The following is a 19,662-nucleotide window of genomic DNA, read 5'->3' on the forward strand; positions in this document are numbered from 1 at the left end:
AAGTACTATTCTAAATGGTATAAAATGGTTTGAGTTCAAGCAGCAAAATAGAATGAAACTATTTTAGAGCTAATTTAAAAAATTAAACAGTCCTAATGTTGGTAAAGAACACACAACATCTGATCATAAGGACAGCACTCTGTGAATATAAAAATTCAGTGGCAGAAGAAATACTATGCATGTGTTAAAAGCATATTTGGATTTTCAACAAAACACTATAATTAATCATCAAAAATCCCACTAACTGAACTCACTGATTGTCTTTGAAAGAGCTTGATGGCAGTTATGTTGACCTATTTAATACTCAAAGATTTGAAAGTTCCCCATTTCTAGAGGTTTGCTTCTCTCATCTAACATAGATTTTCCCTGCACAAGATTTTTATCCCCATTGTTCATTAGACATCTGAAAGAATAATTAACAAGGCTTTAAAACACAGCTTTTATGGATCACCTGCTGTCCCACCAATATCATTTTTGTGTTTGCGCAGCAGAATACCGAAAGAAGCATTGATGCTAATGTCTGGCACCCAAATGCCTTGCAGGATCAGTAACTCTCCAATTAAAGCAATATCTCTCAGTCTTTTGCCTGGCACAAAAGCACTGAGCTCACCACAGGACTCCTCCATATACTAACACTAGACATCTTTATTATTAGACCTTGGCCCCAAGATAGGAATAAGCAACCGGAATGCACTCGTGCAATGTGCAGATTTTTTTCATGGGACTGAATTGCAATGCATCGTTAGAAGCAAAGAGCGTGTTAAAATAATAGCAGACATGGATGCTATTCATTTGAGAGGGAGAGAAAGGAAACGAGAACAGAGGCAGATGAAGGTAAGAACATAACCCCTCATCATAGACTGGAGTTGCAGAGAGCATTCGGCCGTACCTCTCCTCACCTGACTCCCGGGGCCTCCTCAAAATGCACAAATAAATTTGTCATGTCTAGAGCCACCAAATCAAGAGGCAAATATTATCATCCAACAAGCAAACAAACAGTCTTTTATGTGGTAGATAAAGGTGAAGCGTGTGGTGAGGTTAATGGGAGTGGGCTATTAGCATTGTCACTCAGTCTGCCAGGTCTGACAGTGCTGCTCCGTCTGAGGGCCTCTTTCCTTCTCGTCCACCTGCTTATCACCCAGATAAATTAACTTCGGCAGACTGGAAAGGCAGGTGGAGCAGAGTGGTGGGGGCGCAGATCCTCACCTATCACAGGACAGGAACACCAGGCACAGATCATTGCTCTGTTGACTCTTGTTAATAGCATGTGTCCACTGTGGGTATCAGATTTTTGAGGGGGTCCGCGCGACTGATGTGCGGGGCAGCAGAGTAAACACTTGATAATTAAACACAACTGCTTGTTTGTCAGAGGTGATGGTAATACCTTCAGGCGCTCCCTGTCTTATCACTTAGCTCAAGACCAAGTTAACTTAGTAGAAGTTTCCCCAACCTTGAATACAAAATCTATTATGTTAGTTGTACTTTTTAAAATACTTCCTAAATCCTACACAACAGCTCCCCAGTTGTAAGACATAAGGCCTTGTGATTGGTTTTTTTTTTTTTTACTACTAAAAGAGAAGGTTTTCGTCAGCCAAACAATCCTGTTTGACCTACTTTTGAGATGTTGACCATCAATCTCGTGAGACAATCTGCATCTTAAAGCACCAAACACTCAGAACAAGCAGTTTCTGTGAGACAGCCAGGAGAACGTTTGCTGTCTTCAGTGTGGCTCTTATCATGGGTTAGTCAGTTAATATTTACAATAATTTGCACAAGCTTGTTTATGAACAAAAAAAAATGTCATTAAAATTAAAATTCATCATCCACTTCCTTCTATTTCAAAGTGACAGTGGTTGTTTTGGAAGCATAAAAACACCCTGTTGTGTTTAGTCAATTTTGTCGAATTCGCTGATTTATAATGGTAAAAACAGCTTGTTCTTCCTGTTTGTCTGTGCAACCTTTGGTAAACGGTCACTTCTAGGTCATGGCTTGTAGGAAAATTAGGACCACAGTTTTACGCTTTGGGTCAGTCAGTTCTGGACCATGCTGCATTCGGTGGGTCTGCTCTAATTAAGATGGTTCCTAATTAAAAGGCCTCTGCTTTTAGAGTCAAAACCTGACCCTGACCCTTCACCCCAAAGACCAACCTTTGAGCTCAATTTTAATCCCTGATAAAAAAATAAATATATAAATAATTGGAGCTCATAAAAATTCAAAATGTGTGCATTTGTAATGAATAATAAAACTAACCACAGTTAAAAAAAAAAAAAAAAAAAAAAGCTTTTGTAAGCTTGTTGACGTTTGCTGTAAAATTGTTCTACATGAATGGAGACTAAGTCGGCTTTGCAACATAAACTTCCCCAGATTAAAAAGCATTAGCAGTTGCTTTAGCATTGTGTTTAGACACCTGAATGCCCCAAACTCCCAAAGCCTTTGCGTTCACAGAAGTGCTCACACTTGCTGATTAGTTTATCAAATGATTTACTAGCTTCTTCTTTGTTCCACGGAACAAAGGAGAATGTGCTTATTTTGTATTCACTGATTCTGCATTTAGGCTTATTTCAGAAACTATGATATTATAAATCTAGCTATATGTTTACGCAATTGTAGGACCTTATAAGGAGCTAACTTTTTTTTCTTTTTTTTTTGTTAGTCCCTGAAGGAGACACAAAAGCAAATCACCCTGTGATTAGCACATAAGATTTGGCTTCAGTCTCAGTTTCTGACCCAATACTCTGCATTTACCTGGCACATGAAAACACTAGAGTCTGCCCCCATGTGGTTGCATTTACCTATAGTTGGAAGTTCCTAGAGGTCTCCCAGACTAACCAAGTCCAGCACCACTTGGCCTCTGAGATCAGACAAAATGAAGTTTGTCCATTTTGTTTAAGTAAAATGATTTTCTTTCAATAACTGTAATAAACAATGACAAAATAAATAAAAAATGCTAATTTTTGAGCTTATACAAAAAAAAAAAAGTAGTTCTCCTATAGGGTAGAGACAAAACAGTCATAGTTGTGATGTCCTGTTAGAGCCATCCATTTCTAAACTTCAACCACAGGCTGTGTTGTTTTGATAGAACACAGAACAATTTTTTTGGGTCTCCTTTAGGTGTTTAGTCATTAAAAAGTACATTGTTACACAATTACAGTGTATAAATACCTTCCACAAAATGTAATCTTATTAGTTTTAGGTAAAGGGTGAAGTGAATGCATCCAGATTTGTTTTATAAATGGTTTTGGTGGTTTTTTATGTAATAAATCATTTTGGTATAAGTGTGTGACACTGGCTGGCTCCCAAAGCATATGACCGGAACAGGAAGATTACAGGCACGGCTAAAAGGGATCAATAATTGAATTCCAGGGATCGTGACGCAAATTACACCAGACCAAGAGACAAGAGAAAGCTTTTTTGCTCGATGAGCGAAACTGGAGGGTAGAGAGAGGTGAGTCCTCTCACTATACAGCCCCTCCCTGTGTTAGTGCCACTCAGCAATGCTGGAGCCATTGCTGTGTTAACAGTTTCTGTCCTCACGGGACGGGAGAGCCCTAACTGTCGCCCACCTCTAGTTGGCTGGAAATGGCGAAACCACTCCGCTGTGTCTACTTTATATGTTTGATGATTGTCCTGCCAAAGATGATCTTTTCTTCTCCTGAACACTTTATGCAACTTAACTGTGCATTGAAAAACTTCCTCAGACTACTATGAGCAAATAGTTTTTTAACACTATTTGTTGTATCAGGTCTTATACTTGGAGCTAGAACGCACTATGTGTCGATGGAAAGCATTGGAACATGAATTGTTGAAAAAAAATAAACACCCTCCCACACATTACATAAAGGAGAGACTGAAAAAAAGACAGGATATGCTAATGCTAGAACAAATGTAAAATGTAAGATATGCAGCTTTGTGAAAGAACAATCCTAAACTGCATTTCTATTGCCATGCATTTGTTCCTTTAAAGCCAAATGCTTGTTTTTTGTTTTTGGTTGCACCCATTTTTATTCAAATGACTTTCAGACTTTGTTAAAAAAAGAACTAAAGTTGGAAAACTTTCACAAAAGGAGAGTGAAATGAAACATGACTGAACAACAGTTTAGGAGTAAACAGGAAGTTGAAGTCATGCCTTGTTTATAAGTTTTGCTTTGTCAAACTCTTAGTGATTTCTAAACTTTAGTTATACAGTGGGCTCCTCCCAAAAAATGAGCAAATCATTTTCAATGCCAACCTATGTTGTTAATACTTTAAAAAAGTTCTATTTGATAATTTTTTTAAACTGATGATCAGATAAGATCTGATATATCAGAAAAGAGCTCAACTTTGAGATTTAGTTGAAAGTTGTAAGTTTGAAACAAGTCAAGTGGCACACTACTTAAAAAAGTCATCAATCAGCCCTTTTTTATCAGTTGCAGAGAAGACAAAAGCCAAATCCAAATTCTTGCCCTACCCCCTAGATTTAACCCTTCAAGTGGAGAAATAAGGAAAAATGTGCTATGACCAAATTCCTTCCCTTCTCACTATCTAGTGCACTATATAGTTCGTTTGCCATTTTCTAGTGCTGTCTGAATCTACAATTCCAAAATCGAGTGCACTAGAAATTTCCCAGAAGTCTTCGCTGCGAAAACCTAGTGTCCATCGATGCTTACTACATTAGCGAATTTAGACCACAATGCATTGTGGTCGAACAATTTTTGGCAAAAAAACTTGTTTGAATCAAAAACCATCCACATTTTCATCATCAGAACACAGCAGAGTCACAAAAAGATGCCCTGAAATGTTCAAATTGATTCGATTTTTACTTTGTGAAATCGGTGACGTCAGATCTGGCATTTGAAAAACAAGGAAGAAAAGTAGTATTGTTTCTAAAGTGCTTTTAAAATCAAGGGAACTATATAGTTTTTTAGTAGTTACGGGTTAGGTTGGGAATTTTGACGTCATTGTCTTCAAATTCGGACGTTACTACCACACGATGACATCATCAACAGTCGCCGTCATCTATGTTAGCGCATAGCTGCCAGCTCTTGGGAAATACATAACAGCATTGCTTGTTTTAATTTTAAGAAAGTCATGAAAAAAAAAAAAAGTTTTTACGTTTATATGTAGCCTTGTGTGCTTAGAGCACACCCACATGAACGAATGCGCTTCTCCTCCGCGGCATAGCACGATACAGATCATCCTATCAGGGGAGGGATACCCTGCCTTAAGTCGCTGGAGTTCCTCTTTAAAAAAACAAATTTTGGACACTACCACATGTCCAAATGCCCCTAAAATTGGAGGAATGGGAAGGAGCAGGAGGGACAGTGAATTAATTTGTATTCTGCGTTATCCTACTTTCTTCTGCAAAGTAATCATTCATTTGATGTTTTGATGTGGAGAACTTGAGATTGCCATGGAATTCCCTGGTATCCTTGGTGTCATTGCCCTAAAATCTCATCCAAAAACAAAAAACCCCAAAGAAAAACAGAGAAATTAAAGTATATACAAGTTAAGAAAAGTTACCTTTTATTGGAAAACTACCAGCATTTACACAGCACACAGACAAAGATGATCAGTGTTGATGAGACTTTCCTCTTCCTGGGAAAGTTTGAACATTGACAATATACTGTGGCGTGCCAGTAATAGAGGTTGCAGGGTGCTTGAACTCTCCATGGTGCAGGCAGTAACAGTCTCTACATTTAAGAAGAGGAGGATCAAAGAGCCCAAGTTAAAAAGACGAGGGGCGGTTATAGAGTTTCTCCTGTGTTTGGGAGACATTCAGGTATTTGTGGTGCTTATTGATGTGGAGCACCTTAGCGAGACACGCTTTCCCATCCTTATTTCCTTTTGTCTTGTTGAAGCTAAACGGGCTGTGCTTCAAAAACACTGCTTTATCAGAGAGCCCACTTAAATTGTCTTCCCTTTTTTCTGTGCAGTCCCTCTGTTCTACTGATAAATATTACGCCTCTTTCTGGCAGAGGTGCTGCAGAGAATCCTTCAGAGAGTGACTGGTTAGAAGTAATCCCAGAGAGAAGTGGGAAAAGGAAAGATGCTGGTTAGCATTTCTTCAGAGATGTGGCTCAGAATCCTGAGCAGAAGTCAGATACTATTTCAGCATGCATTGAGTGCTTTTTTTCCCATAGCATTGCTTTGTCTGACCCACAAGGTCTCATAAGAGATGGGGTTCTTTGAAGCCGCTCTACAAATGACTTTGTAGAACTACTTCTGTAGTTCCACCTGTGTCCTCTTCTGCCCCGCAAAATAATCCGATCAATGATTGGGTTGTCATTCAAACCAAGAGTGTGTGACTCAGATTTTCGGCTTGTGGGTGAGGAAACACCCGCAAAGAAAGAATATGTAAAGAATTGAGTAAATACTCCTACGCTATTGACTATGTGCAACTTCTATGCATCACATTCAACCCTGACAAACGACACATTTTTCTATAACTGCTCTTCCTACTGTTAGTCTTTTGTTTCATTGCTAGGAATGCTACAATGCAATGCCAACGCATGACCTTTAATATATAAAGTAAAAAAGTGTTTTTATTCTACACAGATTGACACAGTGAAATAAAAAAAACAGAGGATATTGTCTTTTATAATAGTGGTACGATAATGCAGGCTTTTGCTCTCATTATGACACAGAGAGAAAGCTTTGCAATTACGGAGCAGCTCTTTTAAGTCAGTGGAGAGGATCAAAAATCCTTAACAACTTTAAGCTATAGTATCAGATTATGTCACGATTAATTAGATGGTGCATAAGAACAGCCCCGTGCTGTGTCCTCTCCTCCTCACATGTAACCAAGGGGGAAAAGTAAACTTAGATCAATAATTACACAAGTCGTAGCTCCTCCACAGTTCTGTCACCAAGTTTCAAATTAATTGGCCACACCAGCTGAGAAACCCGGAAACACATTTTTATTGAGTGAGGTTATGACTACAAAGTCAGAAGGGACACTTGTATTTACCTTAAGTGGCTACCTTTGAAACTAAAGTCACCCACGTATCAACACAGATGCACGTTGAGTGCAAAGTCTTTACTGTGCTCTAGCGAGGCAGCCATCGTCCAGCATAATTATGTGATATATTCCTGACTAACCAACCATGTATCATTCCATCCATCCGTATCCATTTGGCAGTTTCCTTGTGGAAGTTTTGTTTATCTGGATGTCCTCATTTCCCTCCTAATGCTAGCTAATCTTGTCCTGCATATTGATTGAGGAGAGTGAGAGTCCTGGGAGTCTTCGGGTTTCATTTGTATAACATCCTTTGCTTAATTCTCCTGTACGACTTTAAAAGTGAACACACGGGTCCCTCTTGACAAAATCCTGATAGAGTGTGATGTTGAGCCATTGAAACACAACAGATGAAGAGCAACAACACCTAAAAAAGTAAGGAGCACAGAGAGATAATGAAAGGCTCCTGATTTCCAGCTGTCATAGATTGAGTTGAGAATGCAATCCATGCCGCCTGATCTCTGTATCAAATGACACGATGAGGAAGATTTACAAGTGGTAGTCTGAGTGATTGCTTATGTTTGTGCTCCGTTTCCTAACAAACTGTAGATGCTTTAAGTTTGATATTATGCAAAAGTTTTTACAGAACAGCCACATTTAAAGACTATAGTTACAGCTTTTGAGTTTGAATAAACAGAGAGCTGCTTTTGATGTTCTTATTTTTTAAGGCCCGCTCCAAGGAACATTGTGTTTTGGGTGTTTTTAACATGTTCTTGTAGAATTTTTTTCAATGACAGAGGAAATATGTAAAGAAAATTAATCTCAAAATTGCATTTATGAGTATTTCTTAACCGCTATTTGTTATGAAAAATACTGGAAAAATAGATTTTTTTACATATACATTCCTGTATATTATAATATTCCTTATATTCCTGGGTTGCTCCATTCTAACAAATAGATCCATGTACGTCTTGGTTTTCCTCATCTGAGCTGGCATCTGGTTCAAACCCCGGGCTCCCACGCCTAGCATTACAGTCCAAGTTTGATGCGGGAGCGAGCTAGCTACTGCAAATGACTCCTTTCGGCTACGTGATGGTTGCAGCCACAGGCTCTGCTGCCGACCTCACAAAACTCAGAATTCACATAGGTTCACTCGATAACCCACCATTAATTATAATTTAGGTCTTTAATAGGTCTTCACAAAAAGTGCTGCGAGGCTACAGAGCATGATGATGTGAAACTTCTGAAATGATGTGGGACTAGCCCAGTTGACCAATCACACAATTCAATTGTAGTACATCGTATCTACCAGCACAAAGTTGATTTTAGACTATAAATTCAGAAATTAAAGGGGCCCTACCAGGAAAATTCTACTTTTTGAGGTTTTAAATGCATTTTACTGTTCATTCCTCACTATAAAGAACCCCAAATAGGCATTTTAATCTGTTCATGCATTTAAGACTAATCCTCTAAAAAACTGCACTGTCTGCAGCAGCCCCTCCCATACCCACGAAAACGAGCAGGTGGAAACATGCTGACGTAAGCACGATGCCAACTCCCTCCAGGAAGACTTCTGGGTAGAAAAAAAAACTCACGAAATATAATAAATATTTCATAAATAATTTGTTTCTTACGGGTTCAAATGTAATATATTATATTTATATGGAAATAGTTTACTCTGAAAGACTTAAGAAAATCATGGTATGGCCCCTTTAAACAAGTTTATTTAAAATTGTCAAAAATGTGGCAAGTACCGCCAGACATCACTTTTAAAGCCTCAGTTGTAAAGGGTCAACGGCTGAAAAAAAGGTTGATTTAGTGTTTGGTTACCCTTTATCGAGCTGCTGCTATGCAGAAACTAAATCCAGGAAAATTACAGTTTTTTTTTTGCTAAAACAGCACAATCATATTAAAAAAAACACTGGACATTCTTAAAATAGCTCAAAAAGATGATAAGAGTGGGGCTTTAAAGCATTTCTCATCTAGGTGAACTACAAGATCATAATCTTGGTTTTGAGTCTGCAACACGTTTACCTGTGATTTAAAGCCTCCTGTTCCCAGATGCTGGTCAGTTCTTCTCTGTAACATGTCTGTGATGGAATTTCACGGATAAGCTTGCCGAGACCAAACTCTTTTCTTGCAAACAGCTCATAGCAACACACATGCTCATTCTCTGCGTACGATAAATTCCCGGGAGCCGAATGAGCAAATCCTTCCAAAAAGTTTCCATTTGGAGAGCTATCTCTTGACATATTCTGCAAACACTGCATTTCTGTTTGCAAGCTAGTTTTTGATTAGTGGTAGCCAACACTGACACCTCTAATAGCAGTGAAAGAAAAAAAAAAATCAACCGTGAATCCATACTGTTAAGTGTTTTTTTAAGGTTGGATGAAGTGCTGTTAAAACCATCATCTTCTCCCTGAAGGGACACACCCTCTCAGCGAGGGTGTGAGAGAGAGTGTGATGGTCAGAGCTGTAGCCATCTCTGGCGATGAAATTGAATGTGGTCCAAAGTTTGTAATGGAAAGGCCAAAATGACAGAAAAGTAGATAATAGGTTTGCTGTAACGTCACGCCTCAGTGTGTGTCCACACTTGGGCATTTCAAGAACAGTCCAGTTTCTGACATTCCGATGACAGCCTTCTTCCCATTCCTCTTCCTGCTGCACAGCTGCAGCCCATTTTACTTCTTCGCTTTCAGCTTGGATTGCTCTGTTGCCTATTACTTTGAATGCTGAGCTATCAAAAATGTCTGATTTGTTATTGATAAAGTAATGTTAATATGATCATAAAAATGAAGCATGGCCCATTTATTTGTTTCCCTAGTAGTTACTCGTTTTATTTCTGCTGCGTTGTTTTATCATCGCAAAGCCCCAGCAGTTCTCAGCACTTAAAACGATAAGTGAACAGTTTTAAAAAAAGAAAGCAATTATTTACTATTGCAAACCTTACATTTCTGCAGACTGGGTTTGTTTCATTCTGGTTCCCTCGTCTCTTTGAGGTTTAATTTCTGGTCTCATCACCATCTCGCTCGTGTCTCTAAATCCCTTGCTCTCTCGGTCTGTCTTTCTTTAGAAGTGACCTTGAAAGTATCCCTACTGTGTTTGGTCAGACACACAACTCCTCATTTCTTTTTCTCTCCCTTCCTTTCCTCTGTTTTCATTAGTGAGCTCAGTCAGCCTGCCTAGGGACAGCCCGCTGCTGTGCTCACATTACAGGCCTATTGACTTCGGAAGAGAAAGAAAATACTGTGGACATGATTCATCATCCATGAACCTCATGATACCGGTTTTATCTGTAACTTCTTTTCAATGGGGAGAGGAGCAGATAAACCACACACCGTTTTTATCACCTTCACTTTAGGCATGTCAGTAATAAGTTACACAGACAAGATTAATTAATATTTGGAGATACTGCCATGTTATCACACATAGACTGTTCAAAGAAAAAAAAAACAACCTTCACTTGACACAAACTTTACATATTTGACATTAAACTGATAAGGGGGTTCGGTGAATTCATCATTATTTTTTTTTTATTTTAAGTTTTACTCCAAACATCTTTTGCTGTACTATAAAAGCGTTCCCAGTGGTGTTTTGAATATGATTTTTATATCATTTTTGGCCAAAATACAAAAAAGCAATAGTTTCTGCAGAGAGGCAGAAGTTAATTCAAAATTGTGGGTGGGACTGTTGGTAAGCCCACCCCTACTTCCCCTCATCTAGCTGTGTTTTTCCACTAGCTTACAGCCCCCTCACAACCCCAATCTGATATTACAGGTTTAACAAAGCAATCTTTCTGCACAGTTTTGAGCCACCTGACCAGCTCAAACGAGGAAAACATAGATATATATGGATCTAACTGGCCATCTGTATCACCTATGTCACAACTACAAGCTTTTTCCAACAGCATTTTCTATATCCATGCCTGATTCAAAGCAATTTGAATAAAGACATGCTCAGAAAATACATTTTGACCTCAATATTCTTTACACATGTCCTACATCATGAGAAAAATGCTACAAGAACACACCAACATGATTTTCATTGGAGTTGGCCTTTAAATGTGAAATTGCACATTTAATGATCATTTTTAAAAGAGAAATAAAATCTGATTTTCTCTAAATTTAGCTTTTTTATGTTTGAATTATTGTTACAGTTAAATACGTGTGGTTTTTTTTTTACCAACTAAATAGGTATTAACCCATAATTACCTGCCACTAACCTGGATTGTTGCATGCAAGAGATATCTGCATATTATTATGAGCAGAAAAAAACATGGTAAGGATATTTCCAGGAGGTAATAGCCCTCAGAGGTAGATGGGTGTTTTATCTCACTGGTACCCCTGTAATTAACCAAGACTACCCTGAAATACATCGTCTGTTCTTTTTCTTTTTTGTCCTTCTCCTTCATTTCTCTGTTCTAATGGAAGGATGGAAGCTGTCTCTGTTCATATCTGCAGCTGTGCAATCTTAGCTTTGAACTCCGCCATAATGGCAATATGTTAATCAAAAATGGAATGCATCTTGAAAGCCCGTGTAATGCAGCGGCACAATATTCCTTGTACATGCTCAGGTTTTGACCCCGTGATTCTGGAAAGAGCTCGGGGATGAAGTTTGTTGTGTGCTTATCAGTCCACATTTCAGTGGTGATGCACCTGATAGGTTGGCAGCCACACGGCAATCAGTTAAATGACAGACAGACAGGCTTAGAGCGCAGCTGCACAGTGCAGTCTAAGCCAATTGTGCGACAATCAGAGGCTGCTATTTTAGGTTTCCCTCTCCCTACAGAGAACAGATTTCAGTGAATCGGTTGGCCCTCAGGCATTGTTATTATGCAGAAGGCACAGCAAACAAAAGTTGTTTGTTGCACTTTTGTTTTGGATTTCCTTCTTAAGCGGAAAGTGGTGGTTGTAAAAGGAAAAAAAAGAGCTTCTGTTGAGTATTAACATTGGACTTGAAAGCAACCTGAAAGTTAGACTAAAATATGTCTTTATTAAAGCAACTGAGATTTTGAAGCTCTTAAATATTCCTCAGATTTTTTATCAGAACATTGTCCTCTGCACAGACTTAATGTGCCAAACGTGTTTTACTTGAAGGAGAGAGATAACCGCTCGCTTTAGCAACATCAGCCTTAAGAAATATTTCATCAGGTATTACATAAAGCTGAAGCAATGCTGCTCACCTGTTGCATATCCTAAGGCTTCAGTTTGAAGGGCAGCTTAGGTTAATGTTTGCCCACTTTACTAAAAACCTGGAGGAGGAAAGCGCTCAGGCTGCAGGTCCTTTTATTTCCTTAACCGACTGTCCTCTTTGTGATAAACACGCTTAAACAATTGCAAAGTCTTTCACATGCAAATGCCTGGAAATGCTATACTCCCAGAAATGCGCGGGTTCATGTGGCAACGCCAAAGTTATTAAAACCAATTAACTTAAATTAACATCTAAAAAGTTATCCGAGCCCTTCAGGTATTTAGGGCAACTGCTGTAAGTAACGTAAATCCATCCAGACCTCCAGGATGTGTGAGTTAAGCCTCTGATCGGTCTATCAACACAAAGTGAGAAAAGCTGTTTCACTCCTGGTGCTGCTTTTCTCCCCCCCTCCAGCTGCACAAAGCACAACAAGTGCTCTTTGCACCCATGAAGGTGGAAGACTTATGTGTTAATCCGCAAGCCCCCACCTAAGCCCCTGTAATAAAGCACGCTCTCAATCAGGACCTGTCCTAGCCTTCCAGGCAACTCTGCTTAGGCCCCTGCAATCACTAGGTGATGTGTCCCGGGAAAGCTAATGAGCCTCTTGTCTAGACGTCCAACACCTGCATTCATAACTGTTCTAGCAGGAGATCTCTGGGGTGCAGGCAGACTGCAGGTGGAGATGATGGAGGTCTGCGAAAGGGCAGCAAAGAGCCCCAGCTTGGGGATCATGCAGTGGCAAAGTAGTCAAGTGTGGGGTTTTTTTTTTGGCCTCAATAGATAACTTGAAGCCTGCCTGAAGCTAAGCATTACAGTCTTTATTTTATATTTGTGTTGACTTTTTCCATATAAAAGTTTTGTGCCACCAACCACAGCCCACTTTCTATTTTGTCCATTTATCCGAGACTCCTACTTCACTGGTCTTATAGGGCAGTGGTCCCCAACCCTTTTCAAACCACGGACCAGTTTAAATTGGACAATATTCCTGCGGATCAGTCTGAAGTTGGCATTTTTAAGCTTCTGAATTATAAAAATTTATTTTCAAAATAAAATGTCATCAGTAGATATTTTTTATGCAGATGATGAAGATTAAAGGAAACAAAGTTGTTGATTTGTAGAAATAATTTCTGATTTGAAAACATTCTTTTAAAGAAACATATTTTACCTCCCATGGAATCTTTTTAACTCTCAATCCAGGCTCAGATTATCTTTCATTCTCAAATGTCTCTTTTAGAAGTTTACACAAATCAGCAACTTTATTTGATTGAATCTTCATTTTTAGTGAAATCTTTGCAGTTGGTTTAAACTTTCTGATGAAGATCTTTCCTTTAACGTCAAAGTGGAGGCTAACATCTGGACGCTTGCTTCAGCTATGTTTGATTTATAAGGTGTGATGGATAAATAAAGTTTAAAAAAATTATGCAACTGTCGTAAAACTGTTATTTTCAAAATATAATATAACATGAGTTATTTTGTTATTTGTGTGTTAATCAGTCGAGAGTCTGTTGCCACGTATCAGAGCGGCTTCTGCTACATGAGAACGTCATATGTAGAGGGAAACTCCCGGTTTTGTCTGTAAATAGCAGCTTTTTTGTTCTTTGAAGTCGAAGGCTCTTCTTAGGTTTCCTCACTGGCTCCTTTGTCCCCAAAGAAACTTTCTAAATACGTTTTATTGTTTGGTTTTTGTGTTTAGCGTTGAGCTACTAGCTTAGTAATCTGCAGGTGGCTGCTTTAGGTCACGTGACCCTGATAGATGTGAAAAGAATCCAAAAAAAAAAAAAAAACTTCCTTCAGGATCAGAATATTAACAAAACAGAAATATTTTAAGTTAGCAGATTTATTTACTTTTTTGTCTGCGGCCCATTACCAAGTGACCCACGGACCCGGGGGTTGGGGACCACTGTTACAGGGGAAATTTTAAAAAAAGAGTCGCCCTCAAAAATTCAGCTAAAAATCAGACATCAGGATAAACAACCAAATTTTAGCCATGTACAACAGGACCTCATTAATGCAGCCTGTAATTGTCTAAGTTCCAATTACATTCACCCCAGGAACAAATCCACTCTGATTGAGGGACGAACTAAAACACCTCTGTGTCGGTGTTGTGCGTGTTTTCAGAATCTTGTTCAGTAGAGTTGAGCACTTGTGTAAGTGTTTTGTTATTCAGGTTTAATTATGTCCACAGGGCCTGGGAGTGTAGACCAATCTACACCGCGCCTCTTTAGCCTGAGCCACAGTGGACTGGCTTGATGTCTTCCTCTTCTTTCCTCTGCACTGAATGAGCAATTAAAGGTCATATCAATTAGAGCATGTTGTGGTCTCCAGACTCATTCTGAAGCAGCTTGCTCCTGTAATGCTGTCAAGAAGGAATAGGTATACAAATGTACAGCTCAGCCTTTCTGGTTTAAAACAGTTTTTTTTTCCCCCATAAATTTTAAAGTGAACACGTGCCTCAGAATTTTGAGCTGGGGTTGTTACAAAAGTAATAGCTTGGATCCCTCTGTCCCTATAAAGTATGCAATGTTTATTTATAGTTCACAACAGAAAACATATTATATTTTACCCAGTCAACAATAGCAGAGCAGCGAGAAACTGTGTCTGAACCTCACTTTTCAGGCAATCAATGCTCTGATATTTTGCAGCCTTGGCACTAGAAGCTGTAAAATCTATCGAGTCTAAATATGGAGGCTCTATATTTTCCATTTCCCCCATGTTGGTGTGCAAACAATTATTCACATGGTGCCAAATGAGCGACAAAGAATGGTTTTCATTGATGATCCATGAATCCTAATTAGGAAGCATACATAGGGAGACATATTGCCATAGGTGTTACGTGCTGTTACCATAGTGAACCTTCTCTTTGTATGCTGCCAGATTAAACGTGTTTGTTTGCAAGTGGAAGTGCAAATGGAGGCTCCCTCAAAGTTGTGCTGTGAAAGATGCGAGTGCAGGGTGGTGGGGGGATTCCAGAAGTATGATTAGATGAATTCATTAATCTGCTCATAAAATTAAACACAGTTCTGCTGTCTTTGAAGAGACGGAAATGCCCTTGATGATTTCGTCGTCACTCCGTATCAAGAAATTGCTTCTCTCCTGTAGTTGTAAGGAAGGAGGAGGATAGAAGAGAAGTCATATTTCAGGAAGCACGATTGCGGTGGTAGCCTACATTAACGGTGTGACACAGTTTTTCCGTTTGTTTTTGTTGACGGTAGGCTGTTTGTGTTGTTGACAGGTGGTGTTCCGTCTGCCGACCCGTTTCATGCAGAATAGGGAAAAAAAAACTCTTTAATGGAGTAATAGGTTTCCAGCAACTGCAGAAGATCTCAAGGAAATACTAGAGGGAGCACAAGATGCATAAATTAAGAGATGCCATAACCCAGACTCCATATAACTGTTTATTTTTGTTTTGAACGTTTTAAGAGGAGTGTCACGTGGGACAGCCAGCTTGTCAGTGGCGTTGCTGCTTATTATTATAATCAGACTGGAGCAGAATATTAGCAAGAGACTCTCCCCTTCACATCACCCCATGGGCAATCAAAGTTCAGGCGTCTGTATTTTTAGTCTTTATAAACTCATAGGTAATTTATAATAACGATAAAAAAGTTTTATGATTGTTTACATTATGTTTTTCTTTAATTAAAAACAGTGTCATTTGATCCAGCCTGGCTTTTTTCACCCTCTTGCTTCAAAAAGAAACAGCAACGCGTCTCTGATTTATACCGCGGCTAAGAGCGTAGTTGTGGTAAGTGCGTGCGTATATCAATACGTGTCAGCAATCCCATACAGTAAATTGTGTTTCTTGATCCAGCCTTCCTCACCGTGTCCGTGGACAGCTTGAGACAAGGTCACATAATCATGATGTATTTTACATAGGAAGTATGAAGGCGCCATATCAAAACAAGCAGAGCCACGGGCCATGTTGTGGGACAGAAACCAATCAACTGTTGTTTCGTCCACAGTCAGCTTAGCTCAAAGTGACACGCCGCTACATTGTGTTGTACAAGGGAACTGCCTGTCACTCATCTCCACATCAAACAGCCGTGTAAGCAGCGGCTTAAAAAGAAAACAAACAACAACAGAGTTGTGCCAAAGAATGAAGCTTCACAGGTTTTCTTTGGTCCAGATGTCTCGTTCCCAGCTAGAAATCCTTTTTTTTTGCGTTTCATTTTATAATAATAATCAAACGCACCACATGTTTGTCTTCAAACGTACACAAAGCCAAGAAACTAATGGTTTTCTTCTTTTTTTCTCTTCTATGTGTGTGGATTCTTCGGGGCTATCATCAACAGGTAAACAGAAGTTTTTTATTCTACTCTGATGGGTTTTGTATACGCAGATGGTGAAATCCTCCAGGCTCCTGGAACGGTCAGATTATTTTCCTGTCAAACTCCCTTTTGCCTCCCTTGACCAATCATATTTGATGTTTGCCACCGAGTGCCGTTGGGGTCCCCTGCTGTCTAAACAAGCCCCATCCTCCCGACTGTGCAGCCCTTTGCTGTGCGCTGCTGTGGAGAGAAAAGGGCAAGAGAACAGCGCTCAGGCGAAACAATAGCACCGTGAGGAGATGTCAGGCGCTGGGAGTTGTAAGGTGGATGATGATATGAGCCCACTGGTGGTGTTGCTTCTCACTCTGCTGAATGCTAACACATGGACCCCTGTGGCTGGGCGTCGACCCACTGTGTGGTCAGCACCCCAGTGGAAGTGGTGGGCAGGTGCAATGAGCCCAGGCTTGGACTGCTGGGCTGTGATCTGTTTGGAGGAGTTTTTCTTTTTCTGTGTGTGCTTGTATGTACATTGAACATGCCACCATGACAGCAGTGTGCTCTCCTCTCGTGATTCTTGTTAATAGATATCAAAAGCTGTTGTTGTGTGACTCTAAATGCCTGCAGATGTTTGCTGCTGCCCTCGGACACCGTTAAACTCAGTGCTTCATTTCACTGAAGCCATCTCACTCAAATATTGACACACACATTCTTTCCAAGGTCAGTACTTTTCCAAGTGAACTTTCTTGCATTAAAATAAACACCAAGAGTCATGGAAAAAAAATAAATGTAATGTTTTCGGTATTTTGATGACAATTTTTTTTCCCTCTTCAATCATTTTTCAACCAATTCAAGTGTTCCAGCAGTCCTTTATTTATGATTATTCAGCCTTTAGACAACGTAAAAAACTGTTGTTTTCTAGGACATAGTTTCTGCAGAGCGACAGCATTGCATCAGGAATTTGCCTCTGAGTTGTGGGTGGTGGAGTAAGCCTTCATTTCCCATCATCCCTTTGTTTACACTCCCTCCTGATAGCTTGCAACCTCTCACATTAGCAGTGCAACAAAAATGGCGAGTAATATTGGAGCTATGCAGCCTTACAGTTTTGAGCCACATGTCAGCTCAGACGAGAAAAACAAAGACTAACATGGATCTAGTCATTTGCAAGTGGATGCTTCTGAATGGAGCGTAGCAGGGAGCTAGTGGCCTGCTGATTGTAGTTTGTATGTAACAACTACAAGCTCTTTCAAACTGCATTTCAGATTCATTATGATTTAAATAACAAAATACTCAGAAATGTAATTTTAAGCTTAAGTTTCTTTGTATATGTACACCATCATGAGAAAAATACTACAAGAAGATACTAAAAATAGAAAATACACAATTTTCATTGAAATTACTATTATATAATTTGCATAAAGTCATCACACTTACAATTTTAAGTTAACAAGCTGTCATGTTTGGTGAAACTGAATCAGGATGTAGTCTTCACTCCATTTGGCTTAACTTTTTATTTATTTTATATTATTTTAAGGTGAGCAAAAAGGGTGGACCATGTGGGATCTAGAGAGTTTTTATTTTTTCCAGCAGTAGATGAGGGAGGGTAGACATATAGGCCACGCTAGACAGTGGTTTGTGGATTTATCCAGATTTATGGGAGGAAGTGAAACTGAATGTGAACGAGTTGAGCTGGGATGGAAAGCAGAGGACGGAAGGGGGCTGGGCCTGCTTTCAGTGCAGGATTCTGAAAGACTGGAAGCCCCTGGCTTGGGGGGAGATTGAGATTCCAGAACAGTGGAGGTATTTTTTGAAATGATTACGTTTTATTTCAGCTCTCTTTTTTTGTGTGCTACTGTTCCATCGTCTGCTGGAGAAAGCGTTCGTGTCTTCACATTGAATTCCATTATATCCCTGCAGGATTCACACTTGCCTCACTAATAGTTTGATTGGCAATTGCTTGAACCTATTTAATACAGAGGTGTCTTGTCTTGTTTTGAACCAATTTGGCTGACTTTAATTATGTAAACTATTACACATTTTCATTATAAATCCCTAAAAGTCATGATAATATCTGCTAAAATGTCAACAATAGATTCAAAATTCTCTTTTTTTTAATGGTTAAAAGGGAAAATATATATAAACATTTTAACTTTGGAAATATTTATTGAAATTAGAACCATATTTTTGAAATTCTGCTTTATCTTTTAAGTACAACTGATGCTTAAAGCTTCAAGGTTGTTTATTCATTCACACAAAAAAGCAAAACTAAAGAGTAGCCTATTCACAGATAGAAAAAAAGTTGTTCTTTTTTCCACAGTGAGCAGATTAAATACATTCTATTTTAAAGAATCCAGTTATACAAAGCCAACTTTTCTTGTGTTACTGTAATGGACTATTTGGAAAATCACAAAGATCTGAATAAATGAATATGGAGATGAACAAAATACCCCAAAAAGCCTATTACTTTCTCCAAAAAGTTTACATATAGATTCTCGGTGCAGAAGCTGCTGTCCTGAATTCCAAATGCAGCCCAGACGACACATAGCTGTGCATGTACACGCAGCGTTTTTATCCATGTTCACAAACACTCTCTGTGCTCCTGAGTGGACCAATGGGTTCCTGATAAATGATACCTTTCATCCTTCATCCATTGGTTGGGAATACATGGGGTTTGTTGTATCGGTAAAAATAAATCAATTTTCAAAGGGCTAAAAAACATTGAGCAACCTTTTTTCTCCCTCTCCCTCTCTCTAAACCCAGCATTATTCCACTTCCTTGAATCCTGTGCTATCTTTGGTAACCCTTTTCAGAGCAGCATCCCAGCTTTTAGCCAGTCACAGGGAAGATTCTGTTTGAGTAAACCAAGGTATAATGGAGCATCTATCTGTGGAGGAGTCACGTACCAGTGGTTTTCATTCATTTCATTTGTAAACGCCAGGGGGGAATGGCCCTCTCGAAAAGCCTTGAACGAGGAAGCGCTTCACAGAGTCAGGAATAGAAAAATGCAGCGCGGCAAACAGCTAAAAAGATAACAGTCAGAAAGACAGAACAAGAAAGCAATAATAAAAGAAAAATTCAGCCTATGTGTAATAGTACAGAGAAAAAGAGAACAATTTTATTAGAGAAAAAGTTGGATTTCTTTTTCTTGAGAATTCCCTACTAAAAGTCAATGTAGGGGCTGAACAAAGCAAAACCATCTATAGGGCATGTTTAACCCTTTTACACCAGAGCATTAGCTCCAGAGTTTACATTTCATTGACTACCATAACATTGTGC

General features: G+C 39.2%; 1 protein-coding gene across 12 annotated transcripts in view; it reads left to right on the forward strand.

The window, feature by feature from the left end:
• Positions 1 to 19,662, forward strand: part of camta1a (calmodulin binding transcription activator 1a) — a 326,262-nt gene that overhangs the window by 91,036 nt on the left and 215,564 nt on the right. Inside the window, exon 3 of one of the 12 annotated variants that reach the window (XM_024292517.1) lies at positions 16,414 to 16,489. The exons of the other annotated variants lie outside the window; for them this stretch is intronic. Within the exon in view, the coding sequence (XP_024148285.1) occupies positions 16,442 to 16,489 (48 nt within the window). The 5' untranslated portion in view covers positions 16,414 to 16,441. The remainder of the gene's footprint in view (positions 1 to 16,413; positions 16,490 to 19,662) is intronic. 12 annotated transcript variants of the gene reach the window in all.

This window comes from Oryzias melastigma, linkage group LG7 (genome assembly GCF_002922805.2).
Source record: "Oryzias melastigma strain HK-1 linkage group LG7, ASM292280v2, whole genome shotgun sequence".
NCBI classification, from domain to species: domain Eukaryota; kingdom Metazoa; phylum Chordata; class Actinopteri; order Beloniformes; family Adrianichthyidae; genus Oryzias; species Oryzias melastigma.